Here is a 24,690-nt window from a genome sequence, read left to right as displayed (position 1 = left end):
AAGACACGACTGTTCATATATTAGAGTACCAACTAGTATGGACAAAACCTAAGTCAAGACTGTTCATATATTAGAGTACCAACTAGTATGGACAAACCTAAGACAAGACTGTTCATATATTAGAGTACCAACTAGTATGGACAAAACCTAAGTCAAGACTGTTCATATATTAGAGTACCAACTAGTATGGACAAAACCTAAGTCAAGACTGTTCATATATTAGAGTACCAACTAGTATGGACAAAACTTAAGTCAAGACTGTTCATATATTAGAGTACCAACTAGTATGGACAAACCTAAGTCAAGACTGTTCATATATTAGAGTACCAACTAGTATGGACAAACCTAAGACAAGACTGTTCATATATTAGAGTACCAACTAGTATGGACAAAACCTAAGTCAAGACTGTTCATATACTAGAGTACCAACTAGTATGGACAAAACCTAAGACAAGACTGTTCATATATTAGAGTACCAACTAGTATGGACAAAACCTAAGACAAGACTGTTCATATATTAGAGTACCAACTAGTATGGACAAAACCTAAGACAAGACTGTTCATATATTAGAGTACCAACTAGTATGGACAAAACCTAAGACCAGACTCTTCATATATTAGAGAACCAACTAGTATGGACAAAACTTAAGACAAGACTCTTCATATATTAGAGTACCAACTATCAATTTGCTGACTTGAATGCAACTAAATGCAAAATCTAGTTAAAATATACATGTATGTTAACAAGTCCATGTTCATAAGCTTAATGTAGCAGACAAATAAGTAAATAAAAAAGTCTGGTTAAAATAAATTTGTATGGATGTGTACAAATCACTGTGTTCATATGCACAATGTAGTACAAAAATACACCTGTATCTGTACAGGATACTGTGTTCATAACCACAATGTAGTAAAAAACAAATTCACCTGTACATGTACAGGTCACTGTGTTCATAAGCACAATGTAGTACAAAAATACACCTGTATGTGTACAGGTCACTGTGTTCATAAGCACAATGTAGTACAAAAATATATCTGTATGTGTACAGGTCAATGTGTTCATATGCACAATGCAGAACAAAAATATATCTGTATGTGTACAGGTCACTGTGTTCATATGCACAATGTAGTACAAAAATACACCTGTATGTGTACAGGTCACTGTGTTCATATGCACAATGTGGTTCAAAAATACACCTGTATGTGTACAGGACACTGTGATCATAAGCACAATGTAGTACAAAAATACACCTGTATGTGTACAGGACACTGTGTTCATATGCACAATGTAGTACAAAAATACACCTGCATGTGTACAAATCACTGTGTTCATATGCACAATGTAGTACAAAAATATATCTGTATGTGTACAGGTCACTGTGTTCATATGCACAATGTAGTACAAAAATACACCTGTATGTGTACAGGACACTGTGTTCATAAGCACAATGTAGTACAAAAATATACCTGTATGTGTACAGGACACTGTGTTCATAAGCACAATGTAGTACAAAAATATACCTGTATGTGTACAGGACACTGTGTTCATAAGCACAATGTAATACAAAATACACCTGTATGTGTACAGGTCACTGTGTTCATAAGCACAATGTAGTACAAAAATACACCTGTATCTGTACAGGTCACTGTGTTCATAAGCACAATGTAGTACAAAAATACACCTGTATGTGTACAGGACACTGTGATCATAAGCACAATGTAGTAAAAAAAATACACCTGTATGTGTACAGGACACTGTAATCATAAGCACAATGTAGTACAAAAATATACCTGTATGTGTACAGGTACTGTGTTCATAAGCACAATGTAGTACAAAAATATACCTGTATGTGTACAGGTCACTGTGTTCATATGCACAATGTAGTACAAAAATACACCTGTATGTGTACAGGATACTGTGTTCATAAGCACAATGTATTGCAAAAGTACACCTGTATGTGTACAGGATACTGTGTTCATAAGCACAATGTAGTACAAAAATATACCTGTATGTGTACAGGATACTGTGTTCATAAGCACAATGTAGTACAAAAATACACCTGTATGTGTACAGGTCACTGTGTTCATATGCACAATGTAGTACAAAAATATATCTGTATGTGTACAAATCACTGTGTTCATAAGCACAATGTAGTACAAAAATACACCTGTATGTGTACAGGTCACTGTGTTCATAAGCACAATGTAGTACAAAATACATCTGTATGTGTACAGATCACTGTGTTCATAAGCACAGTGTAGTACAAAAATACACCTGCATGTGTACAGGACACTGTGATCATAAGCACAATGTAGTAAAAAAAATACACCTCTATGTGTACAGGACACTGTGTTCATAAGCACAATGTAGTAAAAAAATACACCTGTATGTGTACAGGTACTGTGTTCATAAGCACAATGTAGTACAAAAATATACCTGTATGTGTACAGGTCACTGTGTTCATAAGCACAATGTACTACAAAAATATAACTGTATGTGTACAGGACACTGTGTTCATGAGCACAATGTACTACAAAAATGCACCTGTATGTGTACAGGTCACTGTGTTCATAAGGACAATGTACTACAAAAATACATTAGCAATATCATTTGACTTGACCCAAAGCTCATTTAGACTGGTTCTCAAAACTCCATGAAATGACAGATATGTTGGTAATCAGATCAGGCAGAGGAGCAATGAAAAGATTTTCAAGATGGATGCCATGGCAGCCATACTAGATGTTAGATCAGCATTATATTCATTTAGGACCATCAACACATCACATAAATTATTTTAGTGAGTAGTTCCTTTAGGGCCATCAACACACCACATAAAGTATTTTAGAGAAAACTCCATTTAGAGTAGTGGCCATATTGGGCAGATTTGTTGTATTGAGCTTCTTCTCTTTAAATAATGGCATTAGTATTAGTAGTGGTATTATTATTATTATTATTATTATTATTATTATTTAAAAATGCTTGGTTCCCAACAGCTACCTTTTCTTTTAGCATTAAGCAGTTACCGGGAATTATATTTCAAGTTAGAATATTCATAACATTTTGAATTCTCCTCAAAATGCTTTTTATCTACGAGGTATTCTGAAGAACTTCCGCAATGTAAGAAATTCCTCCACACTTTTATAAAGAAAGCGATCTCCTAACAAAAATTCCAGCAAGTCCCATAGATGACAACACCAAGTCCGTGATTTTACACAACATATTACACTGAGCAAGTCACTTATTTGATTTCCTGTTTTTACCTTTTCATCGTGTTCGTCAAAGGGTTCGTCTGCTACACTGATTTTATTGACCGCCTGAGCGACCCCAATGACTTCTCCTTCGCTGTCTTTGATTGGCATGCTGAGTATGCTCCGTGTCCGATAGCCCATCTTAATATCAATCTCTGCGTTGAACCGTGGATCCTGAAAATGAAAGGATAATAGACATCTATTACCAAGAAAACAAGCAAATTTGGTGAATCACCCCACCCCCCACTCCGGCACTGTGCTGAAGGTTACCAAAAATACAGTGTTAAAATATGGCGTTACTCTTATAAAAGAGCAGTAACTTTACTAAACAGACACTGCAGGGGCAGCCCGTCCATGTTGGCGAATTGGATGGTTACCTATGGCGCCAAGCTCAATGGGGTGCCAAATTTGGAAGTGTGGGGGGGGGACCAATTGCATGGTTCACCAAGGGCGCCAAGTTCTCGCTCTATCTCTCTCTCTCTAGCACGCAATCAAGCAAAGAAAAAAAACCATTTTATTATAATGGCAGAAAAATGGAAGAAATTGATCATCGAACCTTGACACATACCAACAAGTAGGTATCTGCTATTTTTTTCTGACATTACTGTTAATATCCTTGACCATGAAGACAAAAACTTGGCTATCAAAGAGAGAAACATTTGTGTACAATTGTTTGTCCCTGTACATCAAACAGGTATTGAGAGGCTCAGACAAAAGCTCCCACGAAATACAAATATGTGACCTTGACCTTGACAATATGCACCCAAAGTGTTGACTGAAATTTGCAATAATGGCCTTAAAAGTAGATCTTGAATATCGAGACCCAAATGATAGATATAGCCAGTTACATGCATTAATCTCGAAAGGCTATCATGTTGTGTCATGGAAAGAAGCATCAAGAAAAATGTAAACTACTGATCAATGACCTTGACTTTAAAGAGAGGACCACAATTTGCACCTGCTAATGAGAGGTTTTAATAATAATGTTACTTTGCTACACCCAAAAGAGTGGACCGAATTTTGCAATATTAGTCTTTGACGTTGATCTTGAATGAGAAGACCACAATTTGGTATGATTCACATGCCATTGACAGCTTTTTGGTATGATGCACATGCCATTGACAGCTTTTTGGTATGATGCACCTGCTAATGACAGCTTTTAATAATGATGTTACTTAATAACATTACTTAATAATGTTACTTAATGACATTACTTAATAATGTTACTTAATAATGTTACTTAATAACGTTACTTAATAACATTACTTAATGACATTACTTAATAACGTTACTTAATAATGTTACTTAATAACGTTACTTAATGTATTAGTATAGTAAATTTCAACGCTAAAGCTAAAATGTATTTACAGTTACAGAACAGAAAAAGGAAAAGAGGGGTACTGGAAAACTTAAAATAATGACATGTGATCTTGCCTTTAAGACAGAATCACAAAATGTAGTACGCAACACACCTTATAATGATGGCATAACTTTGATCTTAAAACATGACCCTCAGTATGGTAGCAACACACCTTATAATGATGGCATAACTTTGATCTTAAAACATAACCCTCAGTATGGTAGCAACACACATAATGACGTTACACAAGTATACTAATCCCTTTAATTTCAACTAGTATAAAGCAGAATGTAACACACCTTCTAATTAACACACCTTCTAATGGTGTTCCGTAATTATACCAAGTTTCATTCCTCAGTTTTGAACGACTAAAAAAAGGATAAGAGAAAATGAAAGTATGACGTTCAACTTGAGGCCTTCATCTTAAAGATGTGACCTTCAATGAGGCATGAGGCAAAATGCTGCTGGAGACAACTGAATGAAACGGTCTAAACGTTGGCAAGTCTAGAGTTCCATTTTGATGAATCTTCTTGAAACTCAACCACTTAACAGTGGGAGGAATGGATGTCGGAGGAATCACCAATTGAAGTTTGATTGACTTTCCCTCTTTCTTTCTTCAGATAAGGCTAATTAGTACTTGAATAATTATTACTCTAAGTAGAATACAGCTGCAAAAAGATAGTAAAGCTTATCTATGCACAAATATTGAAAATGATGAGTCCATCGAAAGGATCAAGCTCTACTGGGTGAAATTTTTTCCCAGTAATTTAAGACATCAACACATTCTTCCTTTTAACTGCTGAGTGTAGTGACCACCTCCGACATTCTTCGACGACAACAAGATTTTTAAATCAACTGCTGTGGTAGAGAATTACGTAAACAAGATAGTGACTAACAAAACATCATAAGTAGTAGTCTGGTGAAATGCCCCGTGTTGACATAAATGCCCCGTGTTGATATAAATGCCCCGTGTTGATATAAATGCCCCATGTTAATATAAATGCCCCGTGTTGATATGAATGCCCCGTGTTGATATAACTGCCCTGTGTTGATATAAATGCCCCGTGTTGATATAAATGCTCCGTGTTGATATGAATGCCCCGTGTTGATATAAATGCCCTGTGTTGATATAAATGCCCCCCGTTGATATAAATGGCCCATGTTAATATAAATGCCCCGTGTTGATATGAATGTCCCGTGTTGATATAAATGCCCGGTGTTGATACAAATGCCCTGTGTTGATATAAATGCTCCGTGTTGATATGAATGCCCCGTGTTGATATAAATGTCCGGTGTTGATATAAATGCCCGGTGTTGATATAAATGCCCTGTGTTCATATAAATGCCCCATGGTGATATAAATGCCCCGTGTTGATATAAATGCCCCATGTTGATATGACTTTCCGCTTTGGAGGAATAACAATAACAAGATTTTCAACATATCTGTCATGGTGGCCTTGTTGGATATAAGATGCCTACCATATCCATTCCGGACCAACTAGACATCATAACAGGTCTTCTAGTGAATTCACACCTTTGATATGACTGGTCATCTAGACAAACTAGACATTACATGAAGCCTTGTAGTGAAAACCTTATGTTGATATGACCGGCCATCTAGGCAAGCTAGACATTATAAGAAGCCTTCTAGTGAAAACCCTATGTTGATATGACCGGCCATCTATGCAAACTAGACATCGTAAGAGGTCTTCTAGCAAATTCACAACGTTGATATGACAGGCCATCTAGGCAACCTAGACATTATAAGAAGCCTTGTAGTGAAAACCCTATGTTGATATGACAGGCCATCTAGGCAACCTAGACATTATAAGAAGCCTTGTAGTGAAAACCTTATGTTGATATGACCGGCCATCTAGGCAACCTAGACATTATAAGAAGCCTTGTAGTGAAAACCTTATGTTGATATGACCGGCCATCTAGGCAACCTAGACATTATAAGAAGCCTTGTAGTGAAAACCTTATGTTGATATGACCGGCCATCTAGGCAACCTAGACATTATAAGAAGCCTTGTAGTGAAAACCCTATATTGATATGACCGGCCATCTAGGCAACCTAGACATTATAAGAAGCCTTGTAGTGAAAACCTTATGTTGATATGACCGGCCATCTAGGCAAACTAGACATTATAAGAAGCCTTGTAGTGAACACCTCATGTTGATATGACCGGTCATCTAGGCAAACTAGATATTATAAGAAACCTTGTAGTGAAAACCCTATGTTGATATGACCGGCCATCTATGCAAACTAGACATTATAAGAAGCCTTCTAGTGAAAACCCTATGTTGATATTGTTGTTGTTGTTGTTGTTGTTGTAGGGTTTAACGCCATTTTTCAGCACACGATATGCTATACATGGCGGCCAGTATTAATGGTGGAGGAAGAACCCTGGAAAACCCCAGAAAGAACCACCGACCCACGAGAAGCTACTGGCAAGCTTTCTCACATACCCACATTGGCTGAATCCTAGACTCGAACCCACGCAGACAGAGGTGAGATGGCACTGATCCGTAACGGAGAGCGCTTTAGACCACTCGGCCACTCGGGGCCCCCCTATGTTGATATGACCAGCCATCTAGGCAACCTAGACATTATAAGAAGCCTTGTAGTGAAAACCCTATGTTGATATGACCGGCCATCTAGGCAAACTAGACATTATAAGAAACCTTGTAGTGAAAACCCTATGTTGATATGACCGGCCATCTAGGCAAACTAGACATTATAAGAAGCCTTGTAGTGAAAACCCTATATTGATATGACCGGCCATCTAAGCAAATTAGACATTATAAGAAGCCTTGTAGTGAAAACCCTATGTTGATATGTCCGGCCATCTAGGCAAACTAGACATTATAAGAAGCCTTGTAGTAAAAACCCCATGTTGATATGACCGACCATCTACGCAAACTAGACATTATAAGAAGCCTTCTAGCGAAACCCTATGTTGATATGACCATCTATTCAGGAGGAGTCGAGACAACAATATTTACATGATATCAGATTGACACCTGTCTAATTTAAGACCAACTTGATACGAGTCTTCTGGAGAAAAAAAAATAATATATATATTATTTTCCGTTCAGGCCGAGTACCGATAACAACCTTTTGACTTTTTTTCAAGATGGCTGCTGCGGCGGCCAGATTGAACGTCAACAAGGTACTATTTTCATTTCGGACTAACTAAACATCAGAAGACATCTTTTTGTGAAAACCCAATGTTGATCTGACCATCCATTATGATTTGCACTATTTTCATTTAGGGCCAACTAAACATCACAAGACATCTATTATTGAAAACCCCATGTTGATATAACCATCCAATCAGACTGACACCAATTTCATTTAGGATCAAGTAGACATCATAAGGCGTCTTTTATTGCAAACCCCAGGTTGATATGACCATCCATTTAGGGGAAGAAACCATAACGATTTACAAAATGGATGTTGTGGCGGTCAATTTTGATGCCTAAGCGGCACTGTTTCATTTCGGACCAACAAGACCACGTGATTAATGTGTGTAAACGTTTCATGGCAATCCTCGAAACGCTTGAGGAGTGACAATCAGCTCCTCTGGTTTATTACCAGTTGAGCTAAATTTTATTCTTGAATAGAATGGAGAATTTGAAAGTGAACCTATTTGTAATATGATGGTGGATTATCACTCTGAAAATAACTATATATGATGTTTTGTAAAACTGTCGAAGACTAAAGTTACAAAGTTACATGCCTTTCAAAAATGTAAGTGAAATTGCCACAAGTATGTAAAAATTAGTCACATTTTTGTACAGTGGTTTTGTAATGTCTATATGCTGTATACACTTTAGGTAGCACAAGTAACAATATAATAGATTTTATATAAATCTTATAAGCATAATATCTGGCGCATGCGAATTAGGTTAATGTGGTCTAGTTCCAACACTGTTTAGCAGCGATGTAATAGCAACACCAAGCTTCATGTAAGCAAAGACATGGGAGATATGAACCACAAAATAAAACATGGTATTAGAAAGCAAGAAAGACTATCCTGTCATTCCAATAAATAAGATGCGTGCATCCGTCGTATAATCCCCGACACCCCACCCCCCATCACTTGGTGCTAAACTAGGTAAGGGGCGTACTAATAGTATGACCTCAAGAAATGGCCATGTGCTAGCAATTACCGACAAAAGAGTACACCTGTCAATCAATCAGTAAAAGAAACGTATGTATGTATGTATGTATGTATGTATGTATGTATGTATGTATGTATGTATATGTATGTATGTATGTATGTATGTATGTATGTTTAACGGCACGTCAGCACACAGATGTCTATATGGGGCAAATTACAAGTAAAATTCTACAAGTGTGAAAATGAAGAATTAAAAAAACACTTAAGCAAGATAATCCATGATGTATTATTGGATAGACAGGTAAACACCTTAAAGTTCTGGAAAATAAAATAAAATGCTTAAATTATAGGTCAACATTTCTCTTCTTTTATAAACTACATTCCCTCAGTAATATGGACGGGGATTACCGCCATAATTATATACATATATTTTGTACAAGTTTATGCTGTACGTTCCAATTACCCGATCGGCAATGTATCCAGTCATCATATATTGCTGAGGTGTAAAATGTATTCCATTTCCACATTTTTAGAAGACACAAGCCAGCATGCAGAAACTATGTTGAATAGTTACAAGTCATCAGGCAGGCATTTTGCTGAATAGTAACAAGTCATCATGCAGACATTATGCTGAATGGTTGCAAGTCAAAATGCAGACACTATGCTGAATGGTTACAAGTCATCAAGCAGGCATGTTGCTGAATGGTTATAAGTCAACATGCAGACACTATGCTGAATGGTTACAAGTCAACATGCAGACACTATGCTGAATGGTTACAAGTCAACATGCAGACACTATGCTGTGTAGTTTCATTGGAATAACACATAATTAACTTTTATTTAAATAGCTAAAATTAGGTACATAAGGAAAGTCTCAACGTTTACATTTGCTTGACACAGTAAGGTAGAGAATGCACGAAGTTCGACGGTTCCGAGTTTCCAGGCACTAAGTGATTTGCTCCAATAAACATTTAGTTGTCATGGGGAGAACTTGACGATTGGATGTTCCTGAACAAAATGTGTATGACATACATGTATAACAAATGGTGTTCGTGTTGCTAATATGCTGTTCGTGCTATGTTGTTTATACAGACAAATTTTAAACTGACCAATCAGAAAGTTATTTACCACTTGTCATACAATCGAACAACCCAGCGTGAACTGTAATCAGGGTAGCTTCATTACTCAGAGTGAACAAAACTCGAACAGGTAATCCTGGTTCAAGGTTGACTAAATGGCTAAATATGTGTAAAATGAGAATAACACAATAATTGCAACTGATGACTTTATTTCACTCATCAATGAACATTAATTACATAAAATAATAAAATACCCACTTCTGCCTAATAAAAACACAATATATAAAATTCTAATATATATATATATATATATATATATATATATATATATATATATATATATATATATATATATATATATATATATATATATATATATATATATATATAACAAACTGTTATGAAAACTCCAGTGATAGTGTTATATTTTTTGACCAGACATAGTTCAAGTTTGTCTTTTTTAAGTAGCATCAGATAGTGAATATGTACTTTACATTAAGTTTCGTTATTTCTCTATCAACGGATTTAATCATTGGATTAAGATATGTAAGTTATTTCTATATCAAATGATGTAATAATCATTGGTGTCTTCTATGTACTGGGTGAAAGTTTTGGATTCCTTGATTCCAGTGATTTGAATAAAGCAATTCCAATGCAAACCAATGAGATGACCTTACATGTATCTCTGATGTGTGACTTGATCACTGAGACGACCGTACGTGTATCTCTGATGTGTGACTTGAACATTGACATGACCGTACATGTATCTCTGATGTGTGACTTGAACATTGGGATAACCGTACATGTATCTCTGATGTGTGACTTGAACACTGAGATGACCGTACATGTATCTCTGATGTGTGAATTGAACATTGACATGATCGTACATGTATCTCTGATGTGTGACTTGAACATTGACATGATCGTACATGTATCTCTGATGTGTGACTTGAACATTGACATGACCGTACATGTATCTCTGATGTGTGACTTGAACATTGACATGACCGTACATGTATCTCTGATGTGTGACTTGAACATTGACATGACCGTACATGTATCTCTGATGTGTGACTTGAACATTGACATGACCGTACATGTATCTCTGATGTGTGACTTGAACATTGGGATGACCGTACATGTATCTCTAATGTGTGACTTGAACACTGAGATGACCGTACATGTATCTCTGATGTGTGACTTGAACACTGAGATGACCGTTCATGTATCTCTGATGGGTGACTTGAACACTGAGATGACCGTACATGTATCTCTCATGTGCGACTTGAAAGCACGCACCATAAATAATTCAGAGCTTTTAGTTTCAAATCAGGATGAGATGCTTTTTAAAAACAGATGACACTGTAGACGGTCTGAATTGAACTTTCCATCGAAATAAACGGATACAAAGACTATTACGTACGGTATTAGATCAAATGAGCTGCCTAACTCCCCAAATATATTCGTCCTATAAGGAAGAGATCAAATGAGATGTATAACTCCCCAAATCTATTCGTCCTATAAAGAAGAGATCAAATGAGATGTCTAACTCCCCAAATATATTCGTCCTATAAGGAAGAGATCAAATGAGATGTATAAATCCCCAAATCTATTCGTCCTATAAAGAAGAGATCAAATGAGCTCTCTACATCCCCAAATCTATTCGTCCTATAAAGAAGAGTTATATCGGTCAATTCACGTGTAAAAATACAATTTAGTTGTTTATTATGTTATGTTATCAGTCGAGGCCCTTGAGTATAACTCTAATTTCAAAGTCTAAGAATTTTAACCATTATTTTCTGATGTACATTTCCGATGACCTTTTTGTTGAATTCTTTTACGAATAATAAATGTAATGAAGCGAAAACTCGATAATAACTTAGTAATAATAACAGAGAGAACATTATACCTAATGAAGATTTAATACATGCCTTATTAGGTATCGATTCTCGTGAACAGGGGATGCTTGACAGAATTTCTGGAATGATTTCTTGTACGTAGTGGCAATCTTTGGTTAAGGACACGCATTATAAATGGTTTGATAAGGAATATCAATGTACTTAGCACCAGTACCAAGCAGTACAAATCGATAAACATTTGAGTCAGAAATCGAATTAAAGATGGCAAGTCGACTATATTAAAACAAATGCATCAATTCCAATACACCACTAATATTAAAGAAAAACAAGCCCTACTCAGAACAATACTGTAGCGTAATTACTAATACTAACAATACTATAACGTAATTACTAGTCATAACAATACTGTAACGTATTGACTAGCATTAGAGAAGATAACACGAGTTCCTAGACGAGACTAACGATCTACTGTCCGAAACGAACTTCCGGAAATTCAAGACAAGGCCATTTATTTTTTAAATGCTAATTACTGGAATCATCTCTGGTATTCTTGAGCCACAAAACTGTCAAATTAGCCGCTGATACAGCCACAAAGAATACAAGATTGTCACCCTTTCATTTAGGACAAATTAGACATCGTTAGAGGACATTGGATGATAAAACACATCTTGATATGATATCCATTCAAGAGAATTAAGACAGGATGCTCAACATGTTCATTGTAACAGTCACATATTTTCAGGTTAAATCGGCACTGTTTTCATTCCAGACAAACTAAATATCATAATTTGTCTTCAGGTGTAAATTACATGCACATTTGGGATGAATAGCGATAACAGGCATTTCAAGATGGCCATGGTGACAATCATATCAGATTTCCAAGGGACACATTTTCGTTTCAAACAGGTATTTCAAGATGGCCATGGTGACAATCATATCAGATGTCAGATGGACACATTTTCGTTTCAAACAGGCATTTCAAGATGTCCATGGTGACACTCATATCAGATGTCAGAGGGACACCTTTTCATTTCACACCGGCATTTCGAGATGGCCACGGAGACAAGCATATCAGATGTCAGAGGGACACCTTTTTATTTCAAACAGGCATTTCAAGATAGCCATATTGGCAATCGTATCATATGTCAGAGGGACACTCTTTATTTCAAACGAGCTAAGAAGTCTTCTGGTGAAGTAAAAAACCCATATCGCTATAACTTTCCGTCCACAAAGAGTAACGATACTATGATTTTCAAGATGGCTTCTGTGGCGTCGATATTAGATTCAGATCTACATCATTACGACATTACGAATACGACAATATGAAATCTTTTCTTGAAACTCCCATGTAGATATGACCATCCATTCAAGAGGAGTAGCACTAACAAGATTTCAAGATGGCTGCAGTAGCAACCATATTGGATGTCTATGCAACACCATTTGCATTTCGGACCATCTAGACCTTGAGATCCGTTAGCGTGTATGAAGTTTAACGGCACTCATCCGATTAGTTTTGGACGAGTACCGGCACTCATTGGTGTAAACAATATCCATAATAATAATGGTGATAATGGTTTAAACAATATTCACAATAATGGTGATGCTGGTGTAAACAACATTCATAATAATGATGGTAATACTGGTATAAACAACATTAATAATAATAATAATAATAATAATCATAATAATAATAATAATAATAATAATAATAATAATAATAATGGTGATGATGATGATGATGTAAATAACATTCATAATAATAATGGTGATGCTGGTATAATAAAAAAACATTCATAATAATAATGGTGCTGTAGGTATAAACAACATTCATAATAATAATGGTGATGCGGGTAACATCATCAATGAGAACGTAAAATGTACAAAACCTATTTTTCCACTTCTATATACTTCCATTTTAAATCTAGGTTTAAACAGTAGCATTGTCCCAGACTGCTGGTTTAATAATTTGTGCATTTGTCGATGTAGTAAGGAGGACACGGCTTTCTCATCATCATCAATATCATCATTATTATTATTATTATTATTATTAAAACACCTTTACCACGTAGTCCTGATCATATTAAAATGTTGTTATATAATGGTCACTTGCACACACTAAGATGTACTCACACACAAACTGACGTGTATCTAAAATGGATTAATTTATAAAACTATAGTGGTGAACAGATACGTACAAAGGCATATTTGAATACATATATATATATATATATATATATATATATATATATATATATATATATATATATATATATATATATATATATATGAAAACGCAATTAAATTGTTTTGTTTTTGCTAATTTTTACTGCACTTTCAGCATGTAATTGGTTATATTATGCTAAGGAAATGAAGCCGATTGCCGTTTAATACATCGTAATGATTTAGAAGAGTTATTAATACATCGTAATGATTTAGAAGAGCTATTGATACATGATAATTATTTAGAAGTGTTATTGATACATCGTAATGATTTAGAAATGTTATTGATACATCGTAATTATTTAGTACTGTTATTGATACATCGTAATGATTTAGAAGTGTTATTGATACATCGTAATTATTTAGTAGTGTTATTGATACATCGTAATTATTTATAAGTGTTATTGATACATCGTAATTATTTATAAGTGTTATTAATACATCGTAATTATTTAGAAGAGTTATTAATACATCGTAATTATTTATAAGTGTTATTGATACATCGTAATGATTTAGAAGTGTTATTGATACATCGTAATGATTTAGAAGTGTGATTGATACATCGTAATTATTTAGAAGAGTTATTGATACATCGTAATTATTTAGAAGTGTGATTGATACATCGTAATGATTTAGAAGAGTTATTGATACATCGTAATTATTTAGAAGTGTTATTGATACATCGTAATGATTTAGAAGTGTTATTGATACATCGTAATTATTTATAAGTGTTATTGATACATCGTAATGATTTAGAAGTGTTATTGATACATCGTAATGATTTAGAAGTGTGATTGATACATCGTAATGATTTAGAAGAGTTATTGATACATCGTAATGATTTAGAAGTGTGATTGATACATCGTAATTATTTATAAGTGTTATTGATACATCGTAATTATTTAGAAGTGTTATTGATACATCGTAATGATTTAGAAGAGTTATTGATACATCGTAATTATTTAGAAGTGTTATTGATACATCGTAATTATTTATAAGTGTGATTGATACATCGTAATTATTTATAAGTGTTATTGATACATCGTAATGATTTAGAAGTGTTATTGATACATCGTAATGATTTAGAAGTGTGATTGATACATCGTAATGATTTAGAAGAGTTATTGATACATCTTAATTATTTAGAAGTGTTATTGATACATCGTAATGATTTAGAAGAGTTATTGATACATCGTAATGATTTAGAAGTGTTATTGATACATCGTAATGATTTAGAAGTGTGATTGATACATCGTAATGATTTAGAAGAGTTATTGATACATCGTAATTATTTAGAAGTGTTATTGATACATCGTAATGATTTAGAAGTGTGATTGATACATCGTAATGATTTAGAAGAGTTATTGATACATCGTAATTATTTAGAAGTGTTATTGATACATCGTAATGATTTAGAAGAGTTATTGATACATCGTAATGATTCAGAAGAGTTATTGATACATCGTAATTATTTAGAAGTGTTATTGATACATCGTAATGATTTAGAAGTGTTATTGATACATCGTAATGATTTAGAAGTGTTATTGATACATCGTAATGATTTAGAAGTGTGATTGATACATCGTAATGATTTAGAAGAGTTATTGATACATCGTAATTATTTAGAAGTGTTATTGATACATCGTAATGATTTAGAAGTGTTATTGATACATCGTAATTATTTATAAGTGTTATTGATACATCGTAATGATTTAGAAGAGTTATTGATACATCGTAATTATTTAGAAGTGTTATTGATACATCGTAATGATTTAGAAGTGTTATTGATACATCGTAATTATTTATAAGTGTTATTGATACATCGTAATGATTTAGAAGTGTTATTGATACATCGTAATGATTTAGAAGTGTGATTGATACATCGTAATGATTTAGAAGAGTTATTGATACATCGTAATGATTTAGAAGTGTGATTGATACATCGTAATTATTTATAAGTGTTATTGATACATCGTAATTATTTAGAAGTGTTATTGATACATCGTAATGATTTAGAAGAGTTATTGATACATCGTAATTATTTAGAAGTGTTATTGATACATCGTAATTATTTATAAGTGTGATTGATACATCGTAATTATTTATAAGTGTTATTGATACATCGTAATGATTTAGAAGTGTTATTGATACATAAGAATTATCTGGAATAATGATTGATACGTCGTAATGATTTAGAAGAGTGATATAAACATCATAATGATTTAGAAGTGTGACATATACATCATAATGACTTAGAAGTGTGACATATACAAAATGGCGATTCAGAAGTGTGATTTATATATCGTAAATGATTTAGAAGTGTTATTAATACATCATAATGATTTAGAAGTGTGACTGATACATCATAATGATTTAGAAGTGTGACTGATACATCGTAATGATTTAGAAGTGTGAGTCATACATCATAATGATTTAGAAGTTTGACATATGCAGCTTAATAATTTAGAAGTGTGATATATGCCTCACAATGACTCAGAAGTGAGATTGATACATTATAATGATTTAGAAGTGTGACATGTGTGACAATGTTTAAGAAGTGTGACATATACATCACAATGATTTAGAAGTGTGACATATACATCATAATGATTGATAAGTGTGACATGTATGTCACAGTGATTTAGAAGTGTGATATATACATCACAATGATGTAGAAGTGTGATATATATATCATTATGATTTAGAAGTGTGATATATACATCATAATGATTTAGAAGTGTGATATATACATCATAATGATTTAGAAGTGTGATATATACATCATAATGATGTAGAAGTGTGATATATATATCATTATGATTTAGAAGTGTGATATATACATCATAATGATTTAGAAGTGTGATATATACATCATAATGATTTAGAAGTGTGATATATACATCATAATGGTTTAGAAGTGTATGTATACATCATAATGATTTAGAAGTGTGATATATACATCATAATGATTTAGAAGTGTGATATATACATCGTAATGATTTAGAAGTGTGATTGATACATCGTAATGATTTAGAAGAGTTATTGATACATCGTAATGATTTAGAAGTGTGATTGATACATCGTAATTATTTATAAGTGTTATTGATACATCGTAATTATTTAGAAGTGTTATTGATACATCGTAATGATTTAGAAGTGTTATTGATACATCGTAATTATTTAGAAGAGTTATTGATACATCGTAATTATTTATAAGTGTTATTGATACATAAGAATTATCTGGAATAATGATTGATACGTCGTAATGATTTAGAAGAGTGATATAAACATCATAATGATTTAGAAGTGTTATTGATACATCGTAATTATTTAGAAGTGTTATTGATACATCGTAATGATTAAGAAGTGTTATTGATACATCGTAATGATTTAGAAGTGTTATTGATACATAAGAATTATCTGGAATAATGATTGATACGTCGTAATGATTTAGAAGAGTGATATAAACATCATAATGATTTAGAAGTGTTATTGATACATCGTAATTATTTAGAAGTGTTATTGATACATCGTAATGATTTAGAAGTGTTATTGATACATCGTAATGATTTAGAAGAGTTATTGATACATCGTAATTATTTAGAAGTGTTATTGATACATCGTAATTATTTATAAGTGTTATTGATACATCGTAATTATTTATAAGTGTTATTAATACATCGTAATTATTTAGAAGTGTTATTGATACATCGTAATTATTTATAAGTGTTATTGATACATCGTAATTATTTATAAGTGTTATTAATACATCGTAATTATTTAGAAGAGTTATTGATACATCGTAATGATTTAGAAGTGTTATTGATACATCGTAATGATTTAGAAGTGTTATTGATACATCGTAATGATTTAGAAGTGTTATTGATACATAAGAATTATCTGGAATAATGATTGATACGTCGTAATGATTTAGAAGAGTGATATAAACATCATAATGATTTAGAAGTGTGACATATACATCATAATGACTTAGAAGTGTGACATATACAAAATGGCGATTCAGAAGTGTGATTTATATATCGTAAATGATTTAGAAGTGTTATTAATACATCATAATGATTTAGAAGTGTGACTGATACATCATAATGATTTAGAAGTGTGACTGATACATCGTAATGATTTAGAAGTGTGAGTCATACATCATAATGATTTAGAAGTTTGACATATGCAGCTTAATAATTTAGAAGTGTGATATATGCCTCACAATGACTCAGAAGTGAGATTGATACATTATAATGATTTAGAAGTGTGACATGTGTGACAATGTTTAAGAAGTGTGACATATACATCACAATGATTTAGAAGTGTGACATATACATCATAATGATTGATAAGTGTGACATGTATGTCACAGTGATTTAGAAGTGTGATATATACATCACAATGATGTAGAAGTGTGATATATATATCATTATGATTTAGAAGTGTGATATATACATCATAATGATTTAGAAGTGTGATATATACATCATAATGATTTAGAAGTGTGATATATACATCATAATGGTTTAGAAGTGTATGTATACATCATAATGATTTAGAAGTGTGATATATACATCATAATGATTTAGAAGTGTGATATATACATCATAATGATTTAGAAGTGTGATATATACATCATAATGATTTAGAAGTATGTATACATCATAATGCTTTAGAAGTGTATGCATACATCATAATGATTTAGAAGTGTGATATATACATCATAATGATGTAGAAGTGTGATATATAGATCACAATGATGTAGAAGTGTGATATATACATCACAATGATGTAGAAGTGTGATATATACATCACAATGATGTAGAAGTGTGATATATATATCATTATGATTTAGAAGTGTGATATATACATCATAATGATTTAGAAGTGTGATATATACATCATAATGATTTAGAAGTGTGATATATACATCACAATGATTTAGAAGTGTGATATATACATCATAATGGTTTAGAAGTGTATGTATACATCATAATGATTTAGAAGTGTGATATATACATCATAATGATTTAGAAGTGTGATATATACATCATAATGATTTAGAAGTGTGATATATACATCATAATGATTTAGAAGTATGTATACATCATAATGATTTAGAAGTGTATGTATACATCATAATGATTTAGAAGTATATGCATACATCATAATGATTTAGAAGTGTATGTATACATCATAATGATTTAGAAGTGTATGTATACATCATAATGGTTTAGAAGTGTATGTATACATCATAATGATTTAGAAGTGTATGTATACATCATAATGATTTAGAAGTGTGATATATACATCATAATGATTTAGAAGTGTGATATATACATCACAATGATTTAGAAGTGTGATATATACATCATAATGATTTAGAAGTGTATTAATACATCATAATGGTTTAGAAGTGTATGTATACATCATAATGATTTAGAAGTGTATGTATACATCATAATGGTTTAGAAGTGTGATATATACATCATAATGATTTAGAAGTGTGATATATACATCATAATGATTTAGAAGTGTATGTATACATCATAATGGTTTAGAAGTGTATGTATACATCATAATGATTTAGAAGTGTGTGTATACATCACAATGGTTTAGAAGTGTATGTATACATCATAATGATTTAGAAGTGTGATATATACATCATAATGGTTTAGAAGTGTATGTATACATCATAATGATTTAGAAGTGTATGTATACATCATAATGGTTTAGAAGTGTGATATATACATCATAATGATTTAGAAGTGTGATATATACATCATAATGATTTAGAAGTGTATGTATACATCATAATGGTTTAGAAGTGTATGTATACATCATAATGATTTAGAAGTGTGTGTATACATCATAATGGTTTAGAAGTGTATGTATACATCATAATGATTTAGAAGTGTGATATATACATCATAATGATTTAGAAGTGTGATATATACATCATAATGGTTTAGAAGTGTATGTATACATCATAATGATTTAGAAGTGTATGTATACATCATAATGATTTAGAAGTGTGATATATACATCATAATGATTTAGAAGTGTATGTATACATCATAATGATTTAGAAGTGTATGTATACATTATAATGGTTTAGAAGTGTATGTATACATCATAATGATTTAGAAGTGTATGTATACATCATAATGATTTAGAAGTGTGATATATACATCATAATGATTTAGAAGTGTGATATATACATCATAATGATTTAGAAGTGTGATATATACATCATAATGATTTAGAAGTGTATGTATACATCACAATGATTTAGAAGTGTATGTATACACCATAATGATTTAGAAGTGTATGTATACATCATAATGATTTAGAAGTGTGATATACACATCATAATGTTTTCAATTTTTGTTGTTGTTGTTCTATGGTTTAACGCCATTTTTCAGCACAAGGTAGGCTATACATGGCGGCCAGTGTAACTGGTGAAGGAAGAAACCTGGAAAACCCAGGGAAGAACCACCGACCCACGAGAAGCTACTGGCAGGCTTTCCCGCGTACCCACGCTAGCCGAGCCTTGGACTCGAACACACGCAGACAGAGGTGAGATGGCAGTGACCACTCGGCCACTCTGGGCCCCCATAATAATTTAGAAGTGTAATATATACATCATAATGATTAAGAAGTGTGATATATACATCATAATGATTGAGAAGTACGTCATAATGATTTAGAAGAATGATGGATATGTCGTAATAATTAGAAGAGTGTTTGATACATCGTAAATAATTGACAAGTGTTATTGATACATCGTTATGATTTAGAAGAGCTATTGCTATTCAATTGCTGTAACAGTGAATTTTAAAACAAATGTATCCTATATTAAAACGTAAGTGTTATCCTTAAAGCTGAATATATTGTTACCCTTAATGCTGAATATATTGTTATCCTTAATGCTGAATATATTGTTATCCTTAATGCTTAAGATATTGTTATCTTGTATACTGAAGTTATTCTATGTTGAAACAACTAACAGATATATGAATATTTCGTTAAACACAGCTTAACCGTTTCTCTTTTTATTTTATAACAAATTGCTGGAAGTGCGTACTCCGTGTGTTTATTTTGGAATGATGTTTAAACACAATGGTTAATTTTATGCCGCAAAAAAGAACCCATCAATAAGCTTTTAAAAATGTCATGTTTGTCCTATACAGTAGAACAACAAATGTATCTGAATGTACAAATGAAACGTTTTGATAATGTTTAGCGATATTGAATTATAGATCTGGTGTTGTACTGATATAGATCTGGTGTCTTAGTGATATTGTAATATAGATCTGGTGTTGTACTCATATTGTAATAGAGATCTGGTGTTGTACTGATATTGTAATAGAGATCTGGTGTTTTAGACATGTTGAGAGAGATCTGGATCTTTAGTGATATTGTAATATAGAGCTGGTGTCTTAGTGATATTGTAATATAGATCTGGTATTGTACTGATATTGTAATAGAGATCTGGTATTGTACTGATATTGTAATAGAGATCTGGTGTTGTACTGATATTGTAATAGAGATCTGGTGTTGTACTGACATTGTAATTAAGAACTGGTGTTGTACTGACATTGTAATAAAGAACTGGTGTTGTACTGATATTGTAATAGAGATCTGGTATTGTACTGATATTGTAATAGAGATCTGGTGTTGTACTGACATTGTAATAAAGAACTGGTGTTGTACTGACATTGTAATAAAGAACTGGTGTTGTACTGACATTGTAATAAAGAACTGGTGTTGTACTGATATTGTAATAGAGATCTGGTGTTGTACTGACATTGTAATAGAGATCTGGTGTTGTACTGACATTGTAATAGAGATCTGGTATTGTACTGATATTGTAATAGAGATCTGGTATTGTACTGACATTGTAATAGAGATCTGGTGTTGTACTGACATTGTAATAAAGAACTGGTGTTGTACTGACATTGTAATAAAGAACTGGTGTTGTACTGATATTGTAATAGAGATCTGGTGTTGTACTGACATTGTAATAGAGATCTGGTGTTGTACTGACATTGTAATAGAGATCTGGTGTTGTACAGACATTGTAATAGAGATCTGGTGTTGTACTGACATTGTAATAAAGAACTGGTGTTGTACTGATATTGTAATAAAGAACTGGTGTTGTACTGATATTGTAATAAAGAACTGGTGTTGTACTGATATTGTAAAATAGATCTGGTGTTGTACTGATATTGTAATAGAGATCTGGTGTTTTAGTGATATTATTATATAGATCTGGTGTTTAGCGATAATTGTGTTACTGAACACGCAGACACAGACTGACTTCTTCCGATAAGCCTTATTTTTTAAGGAAACGTACCCATTTTATATATTGTTTAGAGAGACCGTTAGGTTTCGTACAACTATTTTATTCAAATTAGAGGTTTTATATTTGGGCTAGACTTATACCTACGAAAGATTATTTTACACGCTGCTTCTGCTGATAAATGGTATACGTTTATCAAACAAATTTAGTATGATCTAGGTCTAAATAATTTATGTTAATCTCAGTCATTTCATTCTGCTGATTGGATGGTTTTCCTTTATCACACAAATTTAGTAATTATCTAGGCCTGAAATATGTATGGTTATCTCAGTCATTCATTTCAGCTGCTAGGCTTGTTTTCCTTTATCACACAAATTTAGTATGATCTAGGCCTGAAATATGTATGGTTATCTCAGTCATTCCTTTCAGCCGCTAGGCTTGTTTTCCATTAACACACAAATTTAGTACGATCTAGGCCTGAAATATGTATGGTTATCTCAGTCATTCCTTTCAGCCGCTAGGCTTATTTTCTTTTATCACACAAATTTATTATGGTCTAGGCCTGAATAATTTATGCTTATTTCAGTCATTCCTTTCAGCTGCAAGGCTTGTTTTCTTTTATCACACAAATTTAGTATGATCTAGGCCTGAAATATGTATGGTTATCTCAGTCATTCCTTTCAGCTGCAAGGCTTGTTTTCTTTTATCACACAAATTTAGTATGATCTAGGCCTGAAATATGTATGGTTATCTCAGTCATTCATTTCAGCTGCTAGGCTTGTTTTCCATTATCACACAAATTTAGTACGATCTAGGCCTAAAATATGTATGGTTATCTCAGTCATTCATTTCAGCCGCTAGGCTTGTTTTCTTTTATCACACAAATTTAGTATGATCTAAGCCTGAAATATGTATGGTTATCTCAGTCATTCCTTTCAGCCGCTAGGCTTGTTTTCTTTTATCACACAAATTTATTATGATCTAAGCCTGAATAATTTATGCTTATCTCAGTCATTTCATTCTGCTGATTGGATGGTTTTCCTTTATCACACAAATTTAGTATGATCTAGGCCTGAAATATGTATCGTTATCTCATTTCAGCCGCTAGGCTTGTTTTCTTTTATCACACAAATTTATTATGGTCTAGGCCTGAATAATTTATGCTTATTTCAGTCATTACATTCTGCTGATTGGATGGTTTTCCTTTATCACACAAATTTAGTATGATCTAGGCCTGAAATATGTATGGTTATCTCAGTCATTCCTTTCAGCCGCTAGGCTTGTTTTCTTTTATCACACAAATTTGTTATGGTCTAGGCCTGAATAATTTATGCTTATTTCAGTCATTACATTCTGCTGATTGGATGGTTTTCCTTTATCACACAAATTTAGTATGATCTAGGCCTGAAATATGTACGGTTATGTCAGTCATTCCTTTCAGCTGCTAGGCTTGTTTTCCTTTATCACACAAATTTAGTATGATCTAGACCTGAAATATGTATGGTTATCTCAGTCATTCATTTCAGCTGCTAGGCTTGTTTTCTTTAATCACACAAATTTAGTATGATTTAAGCCTGAAATATGTATGGTTATCTCAGTCATTCCTTTCAGCCGCTAGGCTTGTTTTCTTTTATCACACAAATTTGTTATGGTCTAGGCCTGAATAATTTATGCTTATTTCAGTCATTACATTCTGCTGATTGGATGGTTTTCCTTTATCACACAAATTTAGTATGATCTAGGCCTGAAATATGTATGGTTATCTCAGTCATTACTTTCAGCTGCTAGGCTTGTTTTCCTTTCTCACGCAATTTTATTATGATCTAGGCCTGAATAATTTATGTTTATCTCAGCCATTTCATTCTGCTGACTGACTGGTTTTCGCTTATCAAACAAATTTATTATGATCTAGATATGAATGCATTATGGATATCTCATTCATTCACTTCTGCTCTCTAAAGAACAGTCACAATTAGACTGAAAGATCGATAGGTAAAATGTTTTATTTCTGGTGTTTCTTTTTAATTCCTCTTAGTAAAACTAAGCCGATTGTTAAGAGATATTTAATTTTGAAACCTTTTCATCTGGTATGCTACAAAAGTAAAATGAAATAATTTTAACAAAGTTCTTTACAACGAATGATAGGTTTCCCATTGAAACTTGGCGGTGACAACATTTGGATTTTGGTTTCGGAACAGCACATGATACGCCACACATGGCATCCACCATCTGGTGGAAGAGAGAACCCGGGAAGCCCTTAGGAAGAACCACTGACCCACGTTAAGCTATTGACAAGCTTTCTTACATGTTGGTCGAGCCGAGACTCGAACTAACGCGGACAAACGTGAGATGTGTGAGTGGTTTGCACAGGCGTGCACCTTAGACGACTCGAGGCCCCGACAAAATTGGACATATCTGAAAGAAAACGTGAACCATGTGCCGAAAAAAGGTACAGGTAATGAATTTCACTATCTTTATAAAATGTCTG

The 24,690-nt window shown here is 32.9% G+C and overlaps 1 protein-coding gene across 1 annotated transcript in view; it reads right to left on the bottom strand.

Annotated features, from left to right (window-relative positions):
- The window catches only part of LOC149806247 (dual 3',5'-cyclic-AMP and -GMP phosphodiesterase 11-like), a 365,100-nt gene that overhangs the window by 254,539 nt on the left and 85,871 nt on the right, over positions 1–24,690 (bottom strand). The window contains exon 2 of the mRNA XM_089935456.1: positions 3,262–3,423. Coding sequence (XP_089791582.1) covers positions 3,262–3,423 — 162 coding nt within the window. The remainder of the gene's footprint in view (positions 1–3,261; positions 3,424–24,690) is intronic.

The sequence above is a fragment of the Sinohyriopsis cumingii genome, chromosome 2, assembly GCF_028554795.1.
Source record: "Sinohyriopsis cumingii isolate HCF-2022 chromosome 2, ASM2855479v2, whole genome shotgun sequence".
NCBI classification, from domain to species: Eukaryota; Metazoa; Mollusca; class Bivalvia; order Unionida; family Unionidae; genus Sinohyriopsis; species Sinohyriopsis cumingii.
The sequence above is the reverse complement of the archived record's forward strand: the minus strand, read 5'-3'. Positions and strand labels throughout refer to the sequence as shown.